The sequence below is a fragment of the Diplotaxodon limnothrissa genome, linkage group LG10, assembly GCF_057381915.1.
Source record: "Diplotaxodon limnothrissa isolate DT_005_m linkage group LG10, D_limnothrissa_male_GT1.1, whole genome shotgun sequence".
Taxonomy (NCBI): Eukaryota; Metazoa; Chordata; class Actinopteri; order Cichliformes; family Cichlidae; genus Diplotaxodon; species Diplotaxodon limnothrissa.
In genome coordinates this window covers 25,849,798-25,872,268 of record NC_140605.1, presented here as the reverse complement: position 1 = coordinate 25,872,268, position 22,471 = coordinate 25,849,798, and the positions used below count along the sequence as shown (strand labels likewise).

At 42.8% G+C, this 22,471-nt stretch overlaps 1 protein-coding gene across 1 annotated transcript in view; it reads right to left on the bottom strand.

The window, feature by feature from the left end:
- Positions 1-1,002: 1,002 nt before the first annotated feature.
- tcf7 (transcription factor 7) overlaps positions 1,003-22,471 on the bottom strand; it is a 72,472-nt gene continuing 51,003 nt past the window's right edge. Inside the window, exons 5-12 of the mRNA XM_085364655.1 lie at positions 19,273-19,360; positions 12,671-12,790; positions 12,389-12,551; positions 11,135-11,242; positions 10,373-10,420; positions 8,033-8,081; positions 5,689-5,761; positions 1,003-1,769 (exon numbers count right to left, since the gene is read on the bottom strand). Coding sequence (XP_085220781.1) covers positions 1,382-1,769; positions 5,689-5,761; positions 8,033-8,081; positions 10,373-10,420; positions 11,135-11,242; positions 12,389-12,551; positions 12,671-12,790; positions 19,273-19,360 — 1,037 coding nt within the window. The 3' untranslated portion in view covers positions 1,003-1,381. The remainder of the gene's footprint in view (positions 1,770-5,688; positions 5,762-8,032; positions 8,082-10,372; positions 10,421-11,134; positions 11,243-12,388; positions 12,552-12,670; positions 12,791-19,272; positions 19,361-22,471) is intronic.

Below are 22,471 nucleotides of genomic sequence, written 5' to 3'. Positions count from 1 at the left end.
TGCAAACTACTTCTAGCACAATAGCTCTCTCTGGTGGAGGGAAACTATATTGCTGTACAAAAAACTCAGCTTCTAGTTTGTCCACAGAGTAGAAACTAAGCAGAAAAGAAAATTAAAGCCTTATTAAAAAAATCAAAATGTCTGTTACGTTAGCTGTAAAAATGCAGAGTAAGACCATGACACTTGACAAAAAAAACTTTGCACAAGACAAACGAATGTATTGCTTTAAGAAATGGTAGAAACTAACTTTTTTTTAAAAGAATATTTTTTAAACTTTTTTTTTTAATTTTTTTTTACACAAACCCATATAAAAGTTTAATTATAAAACTTTACAACACAATGCAATATAATAGTACCCATTTGGTCTCAGTTTAATCTGCTGCGCTGGAAAATGTTCAAAGGAAAACAAGACTTAAAAGACAATAACACTCTTCTGAGGGATTCCCACCTGTAGAAAGCCTGACCTTAAAAATCATGAGATTCATACAAAAAAATACCACTAATTATGCAAAAACACAAACAATGTAACAGTTGGTGAAGCCATAGATTGACAGCCTGAAAGTGCCTAAAAGTAATGTGAACTTCAGAATTTTCTTTTTAAAACTGCTGGAAATATATATTTATATATTTTTTGTCAAAGAAGCTGCACAAGTATTCATGAAAATGTTTGGGGAAGAAAAAGGGGGAAACTTAGAGTCAGACTGTGTAATGGCAGCTATTGAAAGTGAATCCATGCCTCTTGGAATCTGAGGTTCTGCTGGTCAGGTTGGGTGGCAGTTGGTCCTTGCTCCCCTCTTGTGGTTCTTATAAATGGGTGATAACATTTCCAGGAGATGGATGTGATGGTGAAGCTTTAAGAGTAAAAGTATGTCAGATTGTCATCGCTATGGAGTTACTTATCCATAAAGTATGATAATCACTTCAGTTGAGTTTTAACTGCAGCAGGTGGAGCCAAAGAACCGCAATCATTTTTTTATTGTTTTGTTTTTGCATGCACCTTAGCATTGCTCGCTACTATGTGTTCTAAAGCTGGTGGATTTTTGGTCACCAGTTCAGTGACTGGATCCTTCAAATTGGCTTGTGTCCTCAGCTTAATGTAATGTCACGTGACAGATCTCTTTGAGAAGGACTTTGTGACCGTAAAAATGCAGATATTGACGAATCCAGCCTCTGAACTAAGAGACAGCTACTGTCCTACTGAGGATAGGGTGGGGTAGGGGAGGGATCGATGCCTTCAACTTGCTCCTTTTTCTGTAACATCAAATGAACCTCAGGGGGAGGGGGTGTACATAAAACTGATGTCAGCTGATGAGGATGATCGTAACGGCTCTGGAGGAAGCTGAGGAGTGTGGGGGTTGTTGATGCGAGCAGACCACAGCCATCACTGGGTCTCTGTTAGCACTTTGAGAGAGAGTCCTGCGGCCTTGGCGGCCGACAGCACCGACGGGCTGTGCGTCTGCTTGCTGGACAGTTCCGGGTGTGCGTGGGGGTGCTTTGCTGCGAGCGTGCGGAGGTCCCCGCGTTTGCCGGCAGACTGCTGCGGAGTTAAGCGCGTGTGTGAGAGTGCATGCGCTGGCGGAGACAAGGGGAGACGTGCCGAAGGGGAGGTGGGCGGCGGGGAGCAGCCCGGGGAGGGGGGCCGCTGGAGCTGGAAGAGACGGTGTCGGGCGGGAGAAGGGGACGGGGGAGAGTCTATAGCACTTAAATCTGAAGAAGTTGGGCTGGGGCAGCCTCCTCCTTGAAGGTAGCGAATGCACTTCTTTTTCCTCCTAGGAACAGTCAGAGAGAGTTATCTGTGAATAAAGTGTGGATGGTAAATGTCAGCAGGCTTTAGTGAAGATGCAACATTCACACTGAGGTCAATGAGCAGGGACACAAATGGACACAGCGAACAATAGCAGTATGTGGATGTCTCTACGTGAAGGAGGTCAGTTCCAGAGCAATGTAAATGCCACCATTTGCACATTGTGAGTCTCTGTGCGTTTATGGCGAAAGGGTGGTTTCTGTTAGACACGCAATGTGCATCACAACAGTGTCAGATGCAGATTGGCTTACTACAGCGCCAGTCTGTGTTGCTCCAGGACGACAATAGCAGCTGACCAGTCGTGCTGTTATTTAATTCAGTTTTGCTTATATAGAGCCAAATCACAACAACTGTCACCTCAAGGTGCTTTAAATTACAAAGCAGAGATCCTACAATCAAATGAGAGCCTTTGAGCGAGCAGTTGGCGACAGTGGGAAGGAAAAACTCCCTTTTAACAGGAAGAAACCTCTGGCAGAACCAGGCTCAGGGAGGAGCAGCCAACTGGTTAGGGGTGAAGGGGCGGAGACAGGACAAAAAACACACTGTGGAAGAGAGGCGGGGTTTAATGACAACTAATGAATAAATGCAGTGATGTGTAAGGATATAGTGAGAGCTTCAGTGACAGGGATTTGAGAATGAGGGGAAAGTTTGCTTTCCTGCTAGCTCGTCATCTTATCCTTAAAATTGGAAAGGTCTCGTGTTCCCTTCCCATATGAGATGGCTGAGGGATGTCATGACCTACTTGAAGTTAGGAAAGCTTAAATATGCTAGCTGTGTAAGACATGGGCCCTGCTTACATGGGAATGTCCATAACAAACCAATTTTTCTTCCGTTTATGCTCGTTTGTGTGTGCGTGCTGCTGTTTGAGTTGTTTGTCATTCTTCTTTTATGCACCCCTATTCTGAAATTGTGTCATTTATATTTAAATGTTGACTGCATCACATTAGAACTGAATTGCAGAGCAGACTGTAAGGGAACTTTCTTCCTTTCAAAAGGGAGTTTTCCCTTCCCACTGTCACCAAATGCTTGCTCACGAGGAGTCTGATTGTTAGGGTTTTTTCTCTGCAGTATTGTAGGGTTTTTACTGTCTTGAGGCGACTGTTATGTGATTTGGTGCTATATTAAAAAACAAAATTCAAACAGTACTGTATAAAATCTGATAAAGAGAAGTTTAAAAAAAAGAAAACACAAAAGTCAGACATTGTTTTCTTTTTGTTTTTGTATTTTTTCTTCTGTTTTCAGTTGAAGTTTTTAATTTAGCTTTAACATAGTGTAGTTTAAAATAGCCCCTTCCATCCTGAAAGGCTTGAAAAGCCCTATTGGTCAGTTGAAATGACAGTCCTGTAGCAACACTAATATGATGTCATAGGAATGACAGCAGTACAGCTCTAATCCCAGGTTTGAAAAACTGAGATATAATTAAAAAAAAGGAAAAAAGAAAAAATAGATAAAGATAAACATCTGATACAATGTTGTGCAGGAAATATCTTTAATTTTGGTCCTTGGCAATAGAATAGTTGCAGCTGACCAGGGATGCATATAATTATTAATAGTAGGGAATCTAAATCTTCATATCTCTTCTGAGCATCTTAGATTTAACCCCTGACAAATACTGATCCCTATTAAAATGAAACTAAACCAAAACAAGAAAAGCCAAATAAATCAAATTGAAATGAAAAAACAAAAACAAAATATAATAACTCTCATCTGAATTGTGGACACCGGACCTTTTGTGAAATAAAGCAACTCGTTAAAATCTTTAAAAAGATTTCATTTTTTGAACTCTTCTCGCACCTTTATGCTAAGCTAAACTTGTGAACGTCTGCTTCTATAGTTGATGCAAAGGCTATAAACCTTGTTGATCCTTTCATCCACACAAAATCCTGATAACTGAAACCAGGGAATACCACTCGACTTTAAAATGAGTTTTAAAAAATCGCCTCCGTGATTATATTAGTGCTATTAGCATGAATGAATGAACTCCTTTGATTAAAGATTTAACACACAGAGCCTGCGAGTTGACACTTTCACTTAACCTAAGCACCACAAAAGTAGTATTAGAATTGCGTAGCGATTAGTTTGGAGTTTCAGTTTTCTACTTCTTTTTGTTCTGAACCGAACGTATTACATGTGTCTAATAGGCAATCAGCAGTAACCCTGCTGTGCTTTGTGAGGTGTTATACTTAAAAGCAGACTTGTGTACCGCTGAGTACAGCATCAAAGCAGTTAACAGGATCCCATGATCATTACCAGAATATGATATGAGTCACCGGGTTTAACCGCAAGGAAAGGCGCTAGGCCATATTTAGAGAGGGAGAGAGGCAGGAAGAGTGCAATAGAAAGTGATTTCTAAATGTCAGAGTTCACCATCAAAAGGCGCCCGTTACCACATCGCATGAATGGAGAAAGTTGAAAGCAGATGGGCATGAGAATGCCGTCAAAATGCAAAGCTGCAGGGAGCGCGCTAGTGTGTGTGTGTTTGTGTGGAGCTGTGGTGATAAGGATTTGCTCTAACCACATTCAGCCCCCTTTGTTCTCTCAAAGCGAAACAAACACACACACACACACACATTCAGATTTCCATGACGTGATGGTGGGGAAGACGACAGGGTTTCTACAGTGCTGTGGTGGTAGAAACTTTTTCTGCAGAACCACACAGATCCCTGACTCCTGCAGCAAAGCCGTTGGGCTGCCGTGCACCGTGAATCCTGGCGCGTCTCAAACCCGGCCGTGCGAGCTGCTGACGGGCCCGCTTCTGATCATTTATCTTGTGCCGCTGCCATTCGTCAGCTCTCGCTGGGGAGAAACGCATCCGAGAGCGCTGCAGTTTTGAGAATGGATTTAAAAATAAATAAATAAAGAAGACAAATGAGCTGCTCTGGCAGATAAATAAAACAACCGGTGAAGCCGGCGTACCTGATCTCTAAATAATCCCTGCGCACCCAGTTTCCTTTTACTTTTGTAAAACACCAACTGCCTCGGACTAATCCAGTGCTGACAGAGGGAAAAGAGGGAAATTCCCAGCTTGAGTTTAGAAACGTGGCTCCCGACATGTTTTAATGATTCCAATATGGCGACCTTGGAAACATACATCTGTTTGAGCTTCTTCACTCAAAGAAATATTATGTGGAAGTTTGACCTTTGACAAACGGTGATGCTATTACAATTACATAAGGAAGGAATAATACTGTTTTTTTGTTGTTGTTTTTTGAAAGAGAGCATTTTAATGAGTGGTATTCCCCTTTAACCTCTAGCCATTCACTACAGAGGGCCTGCTTATGCAAGGCATTATGCCAGTGGTGCTGAAGAACCCAAACTAACCTCGATGGTGTGGGTGAGACATCACATATATATATTTACAGACTTAAATATAGGGGTGGAGTGACGGGGTGTGAAAACATGTCTCTAAATACATTTTTAACTCATGCGACACCTCTAAATCTGCATGTCTGACCTTTTACCTGCAAGTAAACACATGACTGAAGCCTAACTAAAGTTAGCATGTTTCGCTGTTTGCTATATATTAACTGCATATGTATGGGTTCTATTTGCAGAGCAGCAGGTTAGTGAGAGATGACATGCAGACCTCAAACACGAGGAGGTAGAGCTCGTCTTGGCAGGTATAATCACAATAGGGGAGGGGGCTTGTCTTCATTCAGCAGTTTACTTGTTGGACAAATGAAAAGGCTGAAAAAAAGGCCTGGAAAACAGAAAAAAAAACAAGCTTGATGGGATTAATGAGATTGATGCCACCTCCAAGACTGCTCTGCCTCCTACGGCATCAGAGAGACACGATGCACTTGAGCGGTGTGAGAAGAAAGATGGGGGAGTCGTGAGCATAGCGTGGTGCTGCAGAGCGAGTGGGGTGGATGGTTGGTACACACCTGCAAGGACCGCACCAGTCCGTTTGTTGGTTGAGGCCGAAGCGAGCCCGGCATTTCTTAGGAGAGCCCGGGTCTGAGCACAATGCGTGGCATGCACAGGAAAAGGGGAGGAGGAAAAGCAGAGGAAGAGGGGAGGAAACAGGTTAGACGACAAAAGACACAGACAAGAAGGAGACGAAGAGAGAAACAAGCTCGTCAGGGCAGGACAAAAGCACCGTTTGTTCGGAAAAAGCCATCAAGTAAAACTGTTAGTAGATGGTTACGGCACAATGCGACATTAACAACCAGCAGATCAACCGCCCAACACAACTTAGTTAAACATGTGGGTCAGTTAACACACAGAGGAAGAAGCAGCCGTGCTGTCACGCTGTTAGTACTGGACCTTTCAAGGGTTTTCAGTTTCTAAAACGACGCCCAAATCCAAAAAAAATATATTTTCCAGTTTCTGAAACATCTGCTGAAAATACCCTAATGTGCACAAGTCTTGAGCCACCCCTCATTTCTTTATATTTTGTATGTAAAACAGGAAAAACGTGCAGAGATTTACTTAAATGTGCAACCATATTTTAAAATACAGTCTATAAGACACAAACAGAGTTAAAGTCAATATTTAGTATGATCACCTTTATTCTTCAACACAGCCTGAACTCTCTTAGTCAAGCTTTCTTGAAGCAGTCTTCAGGAACAGTTCTCCAGGCTTCCTGAGGAAGTCAGAGCTCTTCTTTGGATGTTTTCTGGCTTCTGTCAAGATGATCCCAAACCGCTTAATTAAGCTGAGGCCTGGGCTCTGTGGAGGCCAATCCATGACTAATAGTGCTAATAGTGTCTCACTGTGTGTTTTTCTATGATTTTACTGCATTTGCAGTATGTTTGGGATTATTGCCATGCCTATCGGACAATTTCCAGCTGGTTTTGCATAGTGCACAGGTGTCGAACTCCAGGCCTCGAGGGCCGGTGTCCTGCAGGTTTTAGATGTGTCCTTGATCCAACACAGATCATTAAATGGCTAAATTACCTCCTCAACATGTCTTGAAGTTCTCCAAAAGATCTGGTAATGAACTAATCATTTGATTCGGATGTGTTGACCCAGGGTGAGATCTATAGCCTGCAGGACACCGGCCCTTGAGGCCTGAAGTTCGACACCTCTGGCATAGTGGATCAAAATCTGGCGGTACTACTGGACATAGTTCCATTCGGACAAGATCCCCGACACCACTGGCTAAAATGTCGCCCTCAACCATGAAGGGTTTCCATTGTGTTTTACAGATGGATTCATCACTCCATAAGACCTGTTCCCACAGATTTTTAATCCAATTCTTGCATAATCTGATATACTTCAGCCCCTTCTCCCTTAAGAATGGCTTCTTGACTGGCATCCTTCCACTGACACCATTTGTGATGAAGCTTTGGGTAATATCTCTGTGTTTGGTGTCTTTGGTAAAACCATTTAACCCTGATTTATCAATCTTTCAAATATAAAAAAGAAACAACAACAACAAAAATCTCTGAAAATGTTCAGGTACAAGTACTGGACTGAAAAGAAAAACACTAAAAGACCTTCAGAAAGCCTGGAGAGCTACTGCTCAAGACCACTTACAAAGAAATGAGGGATGGTTCTGGACCTACACAATACTGTAAGTAAATATACTTCGGTGTTACTGCACGGTAAAATGAAGCATCGTGCCAGTTAAGGCAGAGCACTCAGGTCGCTCTAGCACGAGCTGAGGGGAGACCGAGGCTCTTTTATCTGCTGCCGCGCATCGAGAAGACGCCGAACATCCACGACCTTCTTTAAAACAATCACAAAAGTGTTACAACCTCTTATCGTCTCACCTTTGATGCCATCGTGCCGATGCTGTAGTAGCTTTTATAGTATTACCACAAGCACTCAAGTGGTTTACTTGGGACGTGGATAACTACCACGTCTGCGTTCTCAAAACCGAACAGGTCAGAGCTGAGAAGCTTGTTATTGTTCATACATGGCGGAGGTGGAAAAGGGAAAATGCTAGTCATGCGATAAGAGTTTTTGATTTCCTTTCTGCCACGATGGCTGACTTTCTTTCTTTTTTTTAAACTTGGAACAGCTAAGATCAGCACAAAGTTTTGCACACTGGGATTCAAATGTTTGTAATTGAGGTTACATGGAAAGCAGAGTGGGTGGGTGGTTTGACGTTTGAGACACATCCTGCACACCGAGATGCCGTGCCGCACGCAGCGCCAACGCAAACTCAAGCTCGACTGAATTCTCTGAAATCCAGAAGTCTTGGCACTGGTCATTTTCTGTGTGTGTGGCTTTTGAAAAAACGTCAGACGAGAGCAAGGAAATCCATATTTAGAGGTTTACCTGTGTTGGAGTCCTGCTGCTTCTCCCTTTTTCTCCTCTTCTTCTTGCCCTGTTTGAGGAGAAGAAAACAAAACAAAAAAAAAAAGCCAAAGAAATGAAATGAGTCGGACTCTTGACTGCACTGCTGACTACCAGCAGATCTTCCACTTATCTCAAGCAGGATAAAAGTTACGTGCAAGTGTCTTAGATAACTTTTAATCACCGTGTTCGGCTGGCATTTCTATCAACTGAAATCTGCACAGTAAAGAAGCTGAAGGCCTTAATAGTAAAGGGGGGAAACGTGAATTCAGATTAAAGCCATTGTAAACTCCTAACTGTTTTCATATTCGTGTTTGCATTTGTTCTGTGTCCCCAGGCTGATTGTAATGTGTGACTGTTGAGGTAAACATCAGAGCTGTTCACACAGATCCGGTGATGGTGAAGTGAGGCCTCATATTTGGGTGCGATGAAGGATGTGGGCACAGAAATCTACCGCCTACGCTTCGATGTCTAACCCTCCTCAGCTCGCTGTCAGCATTGTATATGTGGTTACTCCTCTTGCAAGTGCACCATTCTGAAGCTTCTTAGTCTGTGGGCGTATGTGTGTGCGTGTGTGTGTGCATATACTAGCCTATATGTAGTATAATAGTGTATGTATTTTGTTTTTTTTTGAGTGGGGGAACTGGAGGAGAAACCCTCCACAGGTGTGTGGGCGATATGTGGAACTTCACTTCCTGTTTTGCTCGTAGGTCCAGTGGTTTGTTTTTAACTCAGAAGGAGAACAGAGGGCAGCGAGGACACTTGGTAGTTTGTTTTTATTCATTTATTTATTTTCCAAATGCATCAGACGATATTTAAAGCTCAGTCCTTCACCTATAAACAGTTTGTGGACTGATCATCAAGTGGCCCTTTCAGGCTCTTTCTTTAAAATCCTGGACTTTGTGATCGATTCAAAAGCATTTTGGAGCGTGTCGTGTCACTAACAATATATCCCAAGAATATTTTTACACTAAAGGAGCATTCATGGCAAAATCTACTAGTTTTCCCTAATTATTTATCCATCTAGACCGCTCTGATTTGAGTTGCGCACTTTTGAAGGAATTCTCTTAAAAGTAATGGAACTGCAGACTAATCCACAGTGCAGAAGGAGAACTGCATCTGCCTGTGATGAAAACTTTGTGCTCACGACAGACAGCACGACAGGATGTAAACACTAATGGTGACCCCCTTTTTTGAACTGAGCATCTGCAAGCTGTCTCCAGCTGGCGGATGTGGACAGTGAAAAGAAAATAGTTCCTTTGCGAAAACGGGGTTTTGCTGTTTTTGATCCCTGAACACCTGGAAGCAAGTGCAACTGGCAACTCAAGCCAAAACAATCTAAATGGGCTCCGGTGGAAAACACATATTTGTTTGAGGTGAACTATCCCTTTAAATTCTCCAAACTTGAACCGTATGCCTATCAAAAAGCCACAGAGTGTGGATTATGCTTAATTACAGTGCTTAGAATCGTGACATTTAAGAGCCGTTTAAGAGGTGAAGACAATGTTCAAAGCTCCGTGCATACAGCGACGGCTCCTACACCTGCGATCAGAGAGTATTAAAGCTCTGGTTTACAACACCTTCACAACAGCATGAGGGTAATTTCTGAGTGCAGAAATAACACTCTCCGGGTCGCCTCGCAACCCTTAATTTTGACATATGCGGTCACGGGGTATCTTCTTGTGCTACTCTGTTATCTGTGTGACAGTTTAGATGTTTCAAACATGTTAGAAACCACAGTCCAGATAAAGTGTTACCAAGTTCCCACGCCTGCCTGCCTGCCTGCAGAGTTCAGCTCGGTAACCAATCACGTGTAGAGAAGCAAGAGAGTGCAGGCACAGCAAAACATAACCGGGGTTGTCTTTCTAACAGAACATCCACAACCTCCTTTACAGACGTCTTGCTGTGTTGCTACAAAAATGAAGGTGCTGTGTTTTGAAGCTATATATTAAGGCAGTGAGGCCAGCCATGCAGCCCTGCTCTCTGTTAGTCGAGCAAACGGGCTGATTTATACCTCTGTGTGATTTAGTGTTTCAAAGGTTAACATACTTGCAGGCGTAGCAGCTGCAAAAGCGTAGGCCATATCCAAAACTGACCAATCACATCGGCTCGTGTGGCTGCCGCCGCCTGCGTGCGTGCTGTCTGGGAGGCTGACATGGGTGAGTCACTCAGATTTTTTGTTTTGGTTTGTTTTTTTGGAAGGTGCATGCAAACTTTGCAACAGGAATACCCACAACCCCTTTCATGCAAATCCTCACATTAGTTTTTTTTTTTCTTCCCCCCACCACAGAGGTATAAATCCACCATAAGACGTGTCCCTACCCAATCAGCTTTATTCTTTTCCCCTGCGACCCCGCTAAGGCCCGCCTCCTGCAAGAGTTCAACAGCAAACTGAGAAGTCAAAGGCACACAGCAGGCCAGAAACTAGAATGCATGCACCACATAAGTTTATTCGTTGTATTTAAGAACACTGGCATTGAGAGTGTCAGAAACAACAGATTTCATGAGACTGATCCTGTTCTTGGTTTCACTTGCACAGAAATCACACCAGAGAGCAGGTTCTGATTAAATGGTTTTCTCCTTACAGAAAACAAAGCGTGAATAGCTTCTGCTGATTCCTGGCTTTTATTTTAATGCATCTGGAAGCTCAGATTGGTATAAATCAATGACCCAAGAATCCAAGGGGAGGATTTTATTTCAGAAAATACCATTTGCATCACTAGAACTGCAGTTTTAGAAGTTATTTTAGGGGGTGGGGACATTTTTTTTCTTCCAATTTTCTTTTTTGTGTGTAATTCAGCACAGTTTTCAGTGCATTTTTAGAGCTCGCCACAAGAAATCACTGTTTTCCGTAAACTGCGGTAAACCAGTAACAATGGAAAATGATGTTCACTGCAGATACTGCAACATTCCCTGCCTTGCACACCTTTATTTTTCCATTTTAAAAAGTGGGAGAGCTTTTGCATATCCCTGCTTTTGTTTTCAGACGGCTCAGGAAATTAGTCATATCGGCTTGTTTTTCTTCTCACTCTGAATAGGCTCATGAACACAGGGGAGGGAGGAATAAGAAGAACATATTCTTACGTAGTTGTCCCTAGCAGACCAAGTTGGGTAGAGCTGCATGTGCAGTTGTCTTTCCTTTCTGGCCAACTCGTAGTACTTGGCCTGTTCCTCCCGGGTCAGTGCATGCCACTGGAAACACACACAACAAAAGGAAGGTCAGTATTTTCACAGACTTGCCTTTATACAGTTTTTGGGTTTTGGGCAATAAAGTCTTTGATAATGGCTTTGAACTGATCTGATCATTAAACTCTCTTTCTATTGAGAATATACAAAAAAGTGAAAATAGTACAAAGAGAGAAACTTAAATGTTATTTTTCTGTGTGGAATATGTGCTCATTTTTCACTATAAATGAATTATAACGGAGATTTTTATGACAACAGGACGGTTTTTCTCTTTCTACGGTACAGATGAGCTGGATGTTGTTTTTAAATGTTTCTTCATCGCGTGTCAATTTGCATTTGCTGCCGTCGGTGGTTTCCTGAAGTGTTCCTGAGCCTTTACTGTGATAACAATCGCAGAATCATTTCTGTTTTTAATGCAGCGCAGCCCGAGGGCCCCAGGCTCAGTTTTCCAGGCCTGTTCTCAAATCCTTTGACTCTCCTAATGATGTTATGTACCGTAGACACAGTTTTACATTTAGGAGGGTAATTTTTAAACCTTGTTAACTACTGGCCATTGAAGTCTTTAATAAAATGAGAAACCTCTCTCCATTTTTCCAGAAGAAAGGCAGTGCATCTCTGGGACACTCTCTTTATAACATAATCATGTAAGGATTTGGATGATACAGGGGTTTGAAATGTCGGCTCACAGGAGGACGCTTCCTGGTTCGAACCCTCTGTGTGGAGTTTGCATGCTCTCCCTGTGCCTGAGTGGGTACTACAGGTTCAATAGACTGTAACTCCTCTTACTTTTTTTGCACTACTGCATGAGAATAAGGGGCGGATGTGGCTGAAAAAATGAGTCATCTACTAATCGGAAGGTCAGTGGTACGATTCCCAGCACCCATGAGCACTGGAGTGTGTGTGTGTGTGTGTGTGTAGTGGTAGAAAGTGCTGTGAGTGTGCAGGTAAAGTAGAGAAGTGCTAGATAAGTACCAGTCTGGTAAGTGAGGGAAACAGAGTTCACATTACCTCTCATGTTCCTCATGTGTGAAATTACTGACTGACCTGGAAACAGGATTAGTCTGCTTTTCAATGTGCATGCCTGTGTGTGTGTGTGTGTGTGTGTGTGTGTGTGTGTGTGTGTGTGTGTGTGTGTGTGTGTGCGTCCCTCACCCTTCGTCCCAGGATCTGATTGATGGCTGCGCTCTCTTTTAATGTGCACTCGGCGATGACCTTTGCCCTCATCTCCTTCATGTAAAGCATGAAGGCGTTCAGAGGTTTCTTGATGACCGGCTTCTTGGGCTCCTTCTCCCGCTTGGGCTCCACCTGTGGCTTCCTGATGAAGACGTGGGGTGAAGGAATGAGGCTGTGAGAACTTTATAGTTTCTTACACTGTGACAAAGGGTGGAGCCATGAATATAAATGTACCTAAAACGGAGCGAGGGGTATACTTACACGTACATGCTCCTGTCATACTGCTCGTGATCCTGTTTGCCTGTAGGGGGCACTATGGCTGGATGGGGGATCCCTGTAGGATGCATGCCCGATGGGCCGAGCATCAGCGAGTGAGAAAACCTGGTGCAGGGTAAAAAGAAGAAGAAAAAAAAAGCAGAGGAAAGGGGGTGGGGGGGATAAGACAGAGAAAGGGGGGGGGGGTGACAAAAAAGGTGAGTTCATAGAGATGCACTGAGGATAGGAGGCGGCAGGGCGGTAAGCATCAAAGCAGGAGCGACAGTTTTATGTAAGCAGTGAGCCTGAAAGCATGGAAAGTCCACTGGGCTTCATATCAGTGTTGTTTGTGTTTCATCTTGTGTCTACAGCTGAGTAAATGCAATACAGAACACGGGACAAATGTGACAAAGAAGCTCTTTAAAGTTTATTTTTGTGTAAGAGTGAAGCCATCATTTATCACCACTAGAGGGCGACCAAACATTACTGAGCGAGAGAGAGGGGACGTGGGCACTGAGGGGAAAACGCTTCTTCGTGTGTCACACACCTTGACTCGTAGGGAGCAAAAATGCATTCCACCAATCATGATGTGATCTAGCTTTGTATTTCCCTCATATTTTCCTACCTGTTTGCAGGTTAGTTATGCGATATCTATCAGTAATTTGTCCCTAATTGTTCCATTTTGGGTTGTTAAACACTGTGCCTCTTGTCAACAGACCAGAGTCACTGACAACAGGCTATGAGGAATCCCCAGCCTGTCTGGCATAACAGGCTGGGGATTCTTCACCTATTTTAGGCAACTAACACAAAGAGAAAGCATCTGTGTGTTGCAAGCAGAGATCTTTATGGGTTTGCAAATTTGACTCAAGACAAAAACCCTCTTAAACTCACAGTGGGTTCACACTTAATTTTCCCGTGCGTGTGCTTGCAAACATGAAAAGCATCTGCAATGACGACTAAAATAACACTCTTTTTTTTAAAAACATTGAAGTTTTTACAGCGAGATAAAGACAAGACACAATTACAACCAGAACAAAGCTTAAGGGCAGCGAAAAGAAAAAATAAAGCAGCTGTCCTAATGGTTGTTTCTATTTCTCTGTGTGTGTGTGACATTTCATATTCTGCAGCAGCGATTAGCTTGGCTTGACTCAGCTTCTTTTTGGCGAAACACTGAACTGGTCCTGTTTACAGCACACTGGCTCCAATAGAATTTTACAGAAGCTGTCCAAAGAAATCAGGCCGAACATGAGTTTGCCACGGTGAATGGAAAACGCCTGCTCAGACGTTTGAGATGTGCTATAAACAGGAGTTGGTGATGCAGAGCGTTGCCCTTTTTTTTCCCCCAACCCCAACTCGGATCGGGTTGGCTCAAGCTGGCCAGTCGGCTACGGTACCTGGAGTAGGACGATGCGCTGGGGAGATTGGAGGGGTAGGGCTGCCTGAATCCACATGGGGACAGGGCAGGATAGACAGGCTGGCTCTGCCTGCCACAGCACAGCAGAGGGAAGAGACGGGAGCAGAAGATTTTAATTTAACAGGTAAAAGTTTTTTTGTTGTTGCCCTTAATGGTTAAATTAAGGAATTAGGTGGAAACAGATTCATTAAGGTCACCTAATGGAATGCTTCCAGAACCATTATTCCACTGCATAATCCTCCAAATTCCCAACAAACTTCCTTACCCCTGAAATTTGCTGTCATTCCTGTGCCTTTCCCATCCTTTAACATCAATATAAGTTGTCTCTTAATCTGGTGGAAAGTTTTGCAGAGATGCTTTCGAACACTCATTCAGCTTTTCTTTTTTTGTTCTGTGCGTGCTCAGGCATACATTTCTTCAAGTCACCCATGTACATTTCATACCGCATTGCATTTGAATACGCAAACAAAACAGAATTAAACCCAAATAAAATAAACTTCAGGACTTGTGTGTTATTTGATGGTTCTAACATAAAGTTAATTCACAATCCTTAAAGCCCGTCGTGATGCTGTGATGCACCCCCTGGAAAGCCTGGATCAGCACTGTTGACAGCTGTGCGTCAATACTTGACTTACTGGGAGCACAAACAAATACTCACACCGTGGGAGGTCGCGGGTGGGGAGCGGGTGTAGGGAAAAGCCTTTGATATGTAGAAAAACCACCCCCCCCCCTCCCCTCCCAAAAAAAAAAACCTACCTCCAGAGAGCAAATGCAACCATCCTCCCCTTCGACTGACTCATCCTGGTGTTTGTGAATGTCAGCACACGCTCGCTTGCTCCACATCTACCATTTACACCACCTTTGCAATCATCATCATTATCATCACACTCTGCTATCTCCTTTTAATCTCTTCCTCTTTGTTTCAGCTGTATCTGTTCTCCAGAGGTTTTTTACATTCAGAAAAGCCCAGCAGCAGAAACCCTAAACTGGGACGAGATCCGGAGATTAGTGGCCTCAGCTCCGGCTGTAACCCTGTTTCAGCTGAGGCCACGCTACGACACAGTTTAGACAAAAGCGGTTCAAACTAAATGGCCCATCCACTTTTCTTTCTTTTTTCCTTCATATCGCTGAATCTAATGAGTCAAACAGTCCACTAGTCAGTCCAATCCTCTTTAATCCATAGCCACTAAAATAAATCAAGTTCCCATGTTATGCATTTAGGGTTTCCCCCCTTTGTTTAGTGTGCTCTATAGCTCCTTGTGTTCTGCAAAGTTAGGAGGCCACAGAAAGCACTGCTGCTGCGCCACCCGAAGCTCCTTGTTTGTAGTACAGGCTTTTCTCGTGACTTATTTACATCACTATGTAACAAGCTTGCATAGTTCACACCTAGCCCTAACAGCTCCTTCAACATGCTGGCAGTCAAAACAATGAGCAGCTGCCTCCCAACCTGCACCTGAAGAACCCAGGAACAAGCACATGACTTTTATTTTTGATTGCATTGTCCTTGCAACCACAGAGGAAAAAAAGCTCAACTGCTTGTTAGGAATCATCTGACTGTAAACCTGTTAAAAACTTGAGGCATACTCAAGTTAATACCCACTTCTACAGTTTGATAGAAATTGATCTGGAGCTGCTGCAAAATGTACTCAGTTATTCCTTTGCCCACTCACCACCTCTCCATTAACTTTAATAAAATCCGGCTTAGTAGTTGCTTTTTAATGCGATCTCGCTGACAGCTACTTGGTCTCCGCCTTGGTGGAGGAATAAATGGTCACGATGGGGTTGGTTTTGGAAACAATGTCAATGCATGAAACCAATGTGTGACGTATTAACCTCTGCAGGGGGCCGGGGGGGTTGTTAGCCTACAGCTCTTAAAGAGCTGAGTCTACACTTGAACAGCTATGGTATGCAACTAATACACTCACTTTTGCCAGGTCAGCTGACCAGCCAGTGCACACTAGGCTTTTAAAAAGGGAAGCCTTAAAGAACAAAGATCTAAAACAGTGTTTCAAGCGGGCGCAGTTTGTTTTTTTCATGTTTTTTCTTCAACATTAACGCATCTAAACCCATTTTAGTAGACTCCCAAGATTCAATCTTGAACTTTTAAATGAATACAATATTAATCTAATTGCCCACGCCTCCTGTGGACCTTCATTTGTCCCTACAAGAAGAGAGTTTGATGCTTTATCTCCAAAAGAAACTGCAACTGCTCTGATGCCAAGACCCTCAAAAAGACTTCAGGTGCTTTCTCAAAGGGTCGGTAAGTACAGTATAATTGTTTTGGATTAACAGAGTTAGAATTGGTCACATGACATTCAATCATCAACCAGACCTCCATACTTGTAATTTAAGCTGCTCATTGATAGAAAATAAGGTTATTAGTCATGTTCTTCATATTCTTTTATTTGTTATTTTTCTGTTCTCTGATAACAGCTTACAATTTTGATTTTAAATGTCTGCATCGCTTAAAGCAAGACTCTTTGGTCAGCAGGAGGTAAAAGCTTTTATAATTCCTGATGTAATGGATTTAACCAGCCAGCAGGCTAAAGGGACGGTTGGAGGTGGTCGTGGAGGGACGGACTTAAAGACAAAAAGAGAGAAAGAACAGAAAACAACAGTTTGACATTTAACTGCTCATTCTCCATGTTATTCCCGCCTCCTCCTTCCACAAAGAAGCACACTATAAGGGGCCAAAACAAAGCAGATAATCTGGGTTAAAGGAGATTAACTGTTAGTAATACTTGTGAAAGTCCATGATGAAGAGCTCTTGTCTGAAAAAGATAAAAACCCCCGGAAATCACAGACTTGAGAAATGTCTAGGGACATGCAGCTTGTCCTACAGAAGCACACAAAATAAAGAAAACACAAAGAAAAAAAAAATAAACACACACACATGTAAGCTAATGCCCACAAAAACTTTTTAAGCTTTCATCCCAAATCTCCATGACATTTGATGTAAGCCTTTAACTATTCTGAGAGGGGATTTGTCCAGACACAGATGCTGTAGGTTGGAATAAATGGATTTGTGTTGATCCATAAATCAATGGGACGTTTGACATTATAAGTTCACAATCAACCAGCATGACATTGGAGGCTCACAATCAGCTCTGAATGGATGGAAACCTGGATGACTGAATATGGAACAGATGTGCCCGTTTTAGGTGTCCAGCGTAGCTTTCTGCATCGCCGCTTTTTGCACGCCGAGCCCATGAGAAACAGACTTAAGGAATTCTATCACTAGAAACACAGTGCAGTGGCTACAACTCCAAAACCAACATTTTCTTCATTGTTTGGAAATCTTTGAACCCACCCGATTGTGATGTTTGCAGCCATCAGGACATCTTTAAAGACGTGTTTCATAGAAACATCCTTCAGTTTAAAGACCACAAAACGCTTCTTTATATATAGAGAAAATGTGCCGCAGAGGACTTTCTTGAGGCCAATCACCATTACTTTCATTTAAAATTTGCAGCTGTCGACACTCATTATGTTTTAACCAGAGGCCACGGGTCGAAGTCCTCAACAAACAGGATCAAAGGCTGTGGCTTCCATGACAACGGGTTATCTGAGCTGACACCAGATGAACCTGTGATGTATGCACATCGGCATAGGTCAATGAAATGATAACAGTGTTTGGGAAAAAACGGGGATAACAGTTTGGAGGCCACTGCGGCTCCTTTAATCAGGCTGAAAGAGGAACATTGGTGGGGTTAAGGGTTAGTTACAAGTTTGTGATGGGAAACCTGGTCCAGAAGAACACCACTGATTGGATTATGAAGCATAAACTATAAAGACGACATTCACATATCTTTGATATTTCTGACCAACATTTTAAAACACAAAAGATATGCAGTTTACTATGATTACTATGCTGGAGCAAAGTATAGTGTAGCTTTAATTTGTGGCTTCAACTAATAATTCTTTTCGATATTTCTCTTTGACAATTTTAGTCTATAGCAGGCTGCCAAACATAAGGCCCAGGGTCTAGAATCGGCCTGCCAAAGACTCCAATTTGGCCCACTGGATGGCTTTGGAAAATGCAACATTTTGTTTAGATATTTAACTGTGTTTTCATTAGTTGTATGGCTTCTCCATGGCTATTTATTCTTCGCAGAAGAAAATAAGTAATAGATAAACAAATAACTACCAGAAAGTTCATATTTTTTTACTGTATACTATAGAAATGTATGACTTTTACAGTGAGTTCATAGTTTAAAAAAGAGAAGAAAAAAAGATATTCTTTCAGTAATTTCTGTAATTTTACACATGCAATTCTTACAATTGAAACCCAAAGCCACATGTCTTTATCCTGTAGAAAAACTGAGCTGTACTGTTGAAACTGCACTTCTTTTTCTTATACTATGTCAGGGATTAAATGTGCAGTTAAACTTCTTTACACTGACAAAAAGATGAGTTTCACTGGTCAGTCCCACTTATGATCAAAGTGGGACCCAATGTAAAATGGGTTTGACACCCCTTTAGGTTTATAGGACGCTGGAAAATACTGAAAAATGTCCATCAGACATCACCAAAGCATAGAAAACATGAAAAAACCCCATTGGATTCAGAGGGTAGGGCATTGTTTTGTCCCACTTTTAGTTAGGAATGACACAAATGATCTAAAGTCCTGTGCAGACAGCCAGACATGCACTTCTTTTCCAGTGCAGGGCTTCAACATCTGGTCACTTTTCCATAATAGCCACAGCAGCAATTTTACCAAGTCAGACCTGGTAACGTTTACAGAACATAACACAAGTCTGAACTGAACGCAGTCGCATTAGCAGACAGGCACGCACAAGATTACAGCTGTAAATCTCTATCATGTGTCCCTGAATTGCCCAGCTCGCTATAAAACACGACTGTTTGGAAGAGGGACGCAAATATCGATAACACGCACACCACGACCTTACATCTTAAATCAGCTGCAGCGAGATGAGGACTTTTCTCAATTACTATTTCTTGCATTTTCACTATTTCCTCATCCATAAGAGAGATGTCAAGAATGTGAATGCCTCACAGCACTGAAGCACAAGTACAACAAATGGTGTGAATACCAAGGAGAGACAGAGAGAAAGTCTGTGCTGTGTCTGAACTTTGATGTGAGCACCTGAATGACATCCCTTTATCAGACTGGTGAAGGTTGCAAAGGTACGTATCGCCCATCTGATTTAAGAAAGGGGCTAATTTGACTCACCAACTCATCGAGGGAGTGATCTGGCTGACGCCACCAGGAGGGAGGGAGTAATATCCTGAGAGGTCCTGGGACTGATGCCTGTGAACGCCTGGAGGACACACAGACACACACACATTAACATCATTGTAATCAGGGTTTTCTCAGTGTTTGAACATCCCCAGCCCACAGGTCTGATGGGTTTAGCAGTGTAAGCAGCATAGGAACCTGCCATTAAACACGTTAACACACTGACTCACATATTCTCGGTCACTGTGGCATACTCTGTCTTTCTGTGTGTGTGTGTGTGTGTTTGTGTCTTCCACTAGAAACCAATGATGCCAGTCGGTTTCACTGGTTTATTCCACACAAGTCGGGGTCTGTCGTAAAAGCGGCCACATTTTAAAAACCCACAACGACACGGGCAGACGCACACCCAGACGAGCATCCAAACAAACACTCTTTGTCTCTACTTTTAGCAGAAATGTTTTCGAACAAAAGAAACACAGACTGCTTGACTCTGTGCCCTCACACAGAAAATATCCAGTCTCTCTCTTTCTCTCTCTCTCTTTGTGCCCTTCAAAGGAAGTCATTTGTCAACAGGCAGCACCTAGCACTTAGCGCGGCCCGGCTGCTAACCTGTGTTTGCAGCAGAGGAATGCTCTAGATGACTGTAATTTGGCCGCGGCTCCGGGCCTGTTTCGGGACCCCGAGCCGCTATAAATCTGGATGACAGGAACGAGACTGAGTCAGTCGACCTGTCTCACCACTCAACCCTTCCTCCCATTCCTCTGTCTGTCCCACCACGCCCTTCCTCCCTTCTCCTCTTGTCCCTCATCCCTCCCCTGGTGCCCTCCACCCTCCCACTGTCCGGGTTCCTCTTATTGCTCGTCTCTGCCCTGCTTCTCACCCCATCTTGACCCTTTTGCCTCTCTGTTTCCCATCCTTCGCGTCTCACCCTCTTTCATTAAAGACCCCTTTCATCCTTTTTCCCCTCGTCATTACACCTTCATTCCTTGTCATCCTCCCCTCCCCTGCACACCTTTCGAGTATTTAATGGCGACGTTTTCAAGTTGCAAGCCTTCATCGGTCTCTCTCTGTTCTTGCTTCTTTTTAAATAATGTCATTCACAGTTTTATTCATGCAGCTTGTGTGAACAAACTTCACCCTGCGTGCACGATGAAGTGTAAGTAAGCAGTTGAGTATTTAGTTAAACTTGTTAAGCTTCACTCACAGAGAATATCTAAAAATGCTGCAGCGGGTGCTTGACTCAAACTGGTTCGCAGCAGTACAGTAATGATTAGCTGACCAGCCAAAGTAGCCACAGAGCGCGCTCAGTACGCCGCTTTGTATGTATATCAAGAAGAAGAAGGGACTTTTGGGCTGCTGCAGCCACTTCCCTTCAGAGATTGTTCAACATATAGAAGTTTTTGATGAGGGGTAAATTCCATTTATTGGAAACATCAGGCTTACATTCAGAGTGTGCTCGTACTGACGAAAAACTGCTGTGCCACAATAACAGTCGCACAACCAAAGGCAGCAAAACAAGGGTCGGGGGGGGGGGGGGTGGAAGGGGGGACTTTTTGTTGCGTGGCAAAGTGCTGTATCATTTTGCAACAATTTGTGTCATCCGAGACAACAAGTACAAGTAGATTTTGGGTGCCACTTACGTGTTACTCTGCTTGTTTTGCTGTTTTTCTACCTTTAATACAATTTTTTTACTCTCTTTTATTATGCTTTATAGTTTTTACACTGTTCCACTACATGAAACTACATGAATTTTACTGTATCACATTCAGATTTGATGTACTTAAAGATAATATTAATATATATTTTAGTTAAATAACTTATTTTTACTTTTACTCTCTCTCTCTTTTTTTTTTGCTGTAGCTTGTGTTCTTTTTACCTTGCTGAGATATTTGTTTAGTCATCATTATTTGAGGTTTGGAAGCATTCACTTATGCACAGTTCTCCTGAAATCTTGCCACAGCATTTCAATCAGGCTGAGGTCTGGACTTTGACTGGGCCGTTGCAACACCTCGATTCCTTGGGATTATTGTCCCGTTGAATGATCGAGTTTTGGCCCAGTTTCAGCTGTCAGACAGACGGCCTCACATTTGACTCTACAGAGGAGTTCATCGCCGATTCAACCTAAGCCATGCTGCCATGTTCTTTTTTCTGGCAACACATCCAAACAAGCCATACTTATTCAGTCTTCTTCTAATTGTACGGTCATGAACTTTAACATTTAACAGCCTCTAGAGTCTGAAATGTAGCTCTTGCGTTTCTACAGTTTTTCTGAGCATTGCACAGTCTTGTGACATTCCTGCAGAGGAGCAAACTATCAAAACCGCTGTTACAGAGATGCTGACACTGGCTCACGATTAATGATTGATGAAATGGATTTGATTAGCAGTGCCTGGCTGCTACGTACCCCCTAAAATCCTATGGAAATAGTAAGCACGCACTTTCTTTTTTCCACTTTAATATTTTGTTGTAGTTTGTGTTGAAAGGTTTGGCTGCTATAAACACACGAATTACATGATAAATGAAGTATGTGCTATCTTAACAAGGGTATAAAGTTACAAAGTGGCATTTTTTCCCATACACACTCATAGGTGAGTCATTGCGACTACTTTAGATGTAACTGAAACCCTGCGAGATTAAGAAATGTGTCAGAAATGTCTGCTGCTGTGCTAAAAAGGTGAAGGTACAGTACACATCTGCGTACATAAAAACTCTGAAACAGAAGTTAAGCATGAAAAAACCCTCCTACAGGTACTTGTATGTATGCTAAACTGCTAGACAACTGAGAACACCATCACACTGTGTTTTATTTTCAACTGCAGCATGAAAGCCTTTTCATATCTCTACCATTTCCTCTCTGAGGCAACAGCGACTGAGGCTCATGGGTATTGTAGTGTTTTGTAGGCATCTGCCATGCCAAACTGACATTTCTCAGAAGTAGTGGCTGAAATAATTACATCCGGTGGCGACAAATGAAATTATCCAGGACTCCACACGCACACACCTTGGAGCATGCAGCTTGCAGCACCGTGTTAAGAAACATTTGCTGCCTCAGAAGAACAATTGCACAGCCTCACCAGCATCACCAACATGGGCCATTTTGTCCCTTTGTTAGTGACAATCTGAATGTGCCCTCATGTGAGTTTCACTGTCAACACGGTTAACTTAAAGATGGTTAATCTGATGAGAGTGTCAG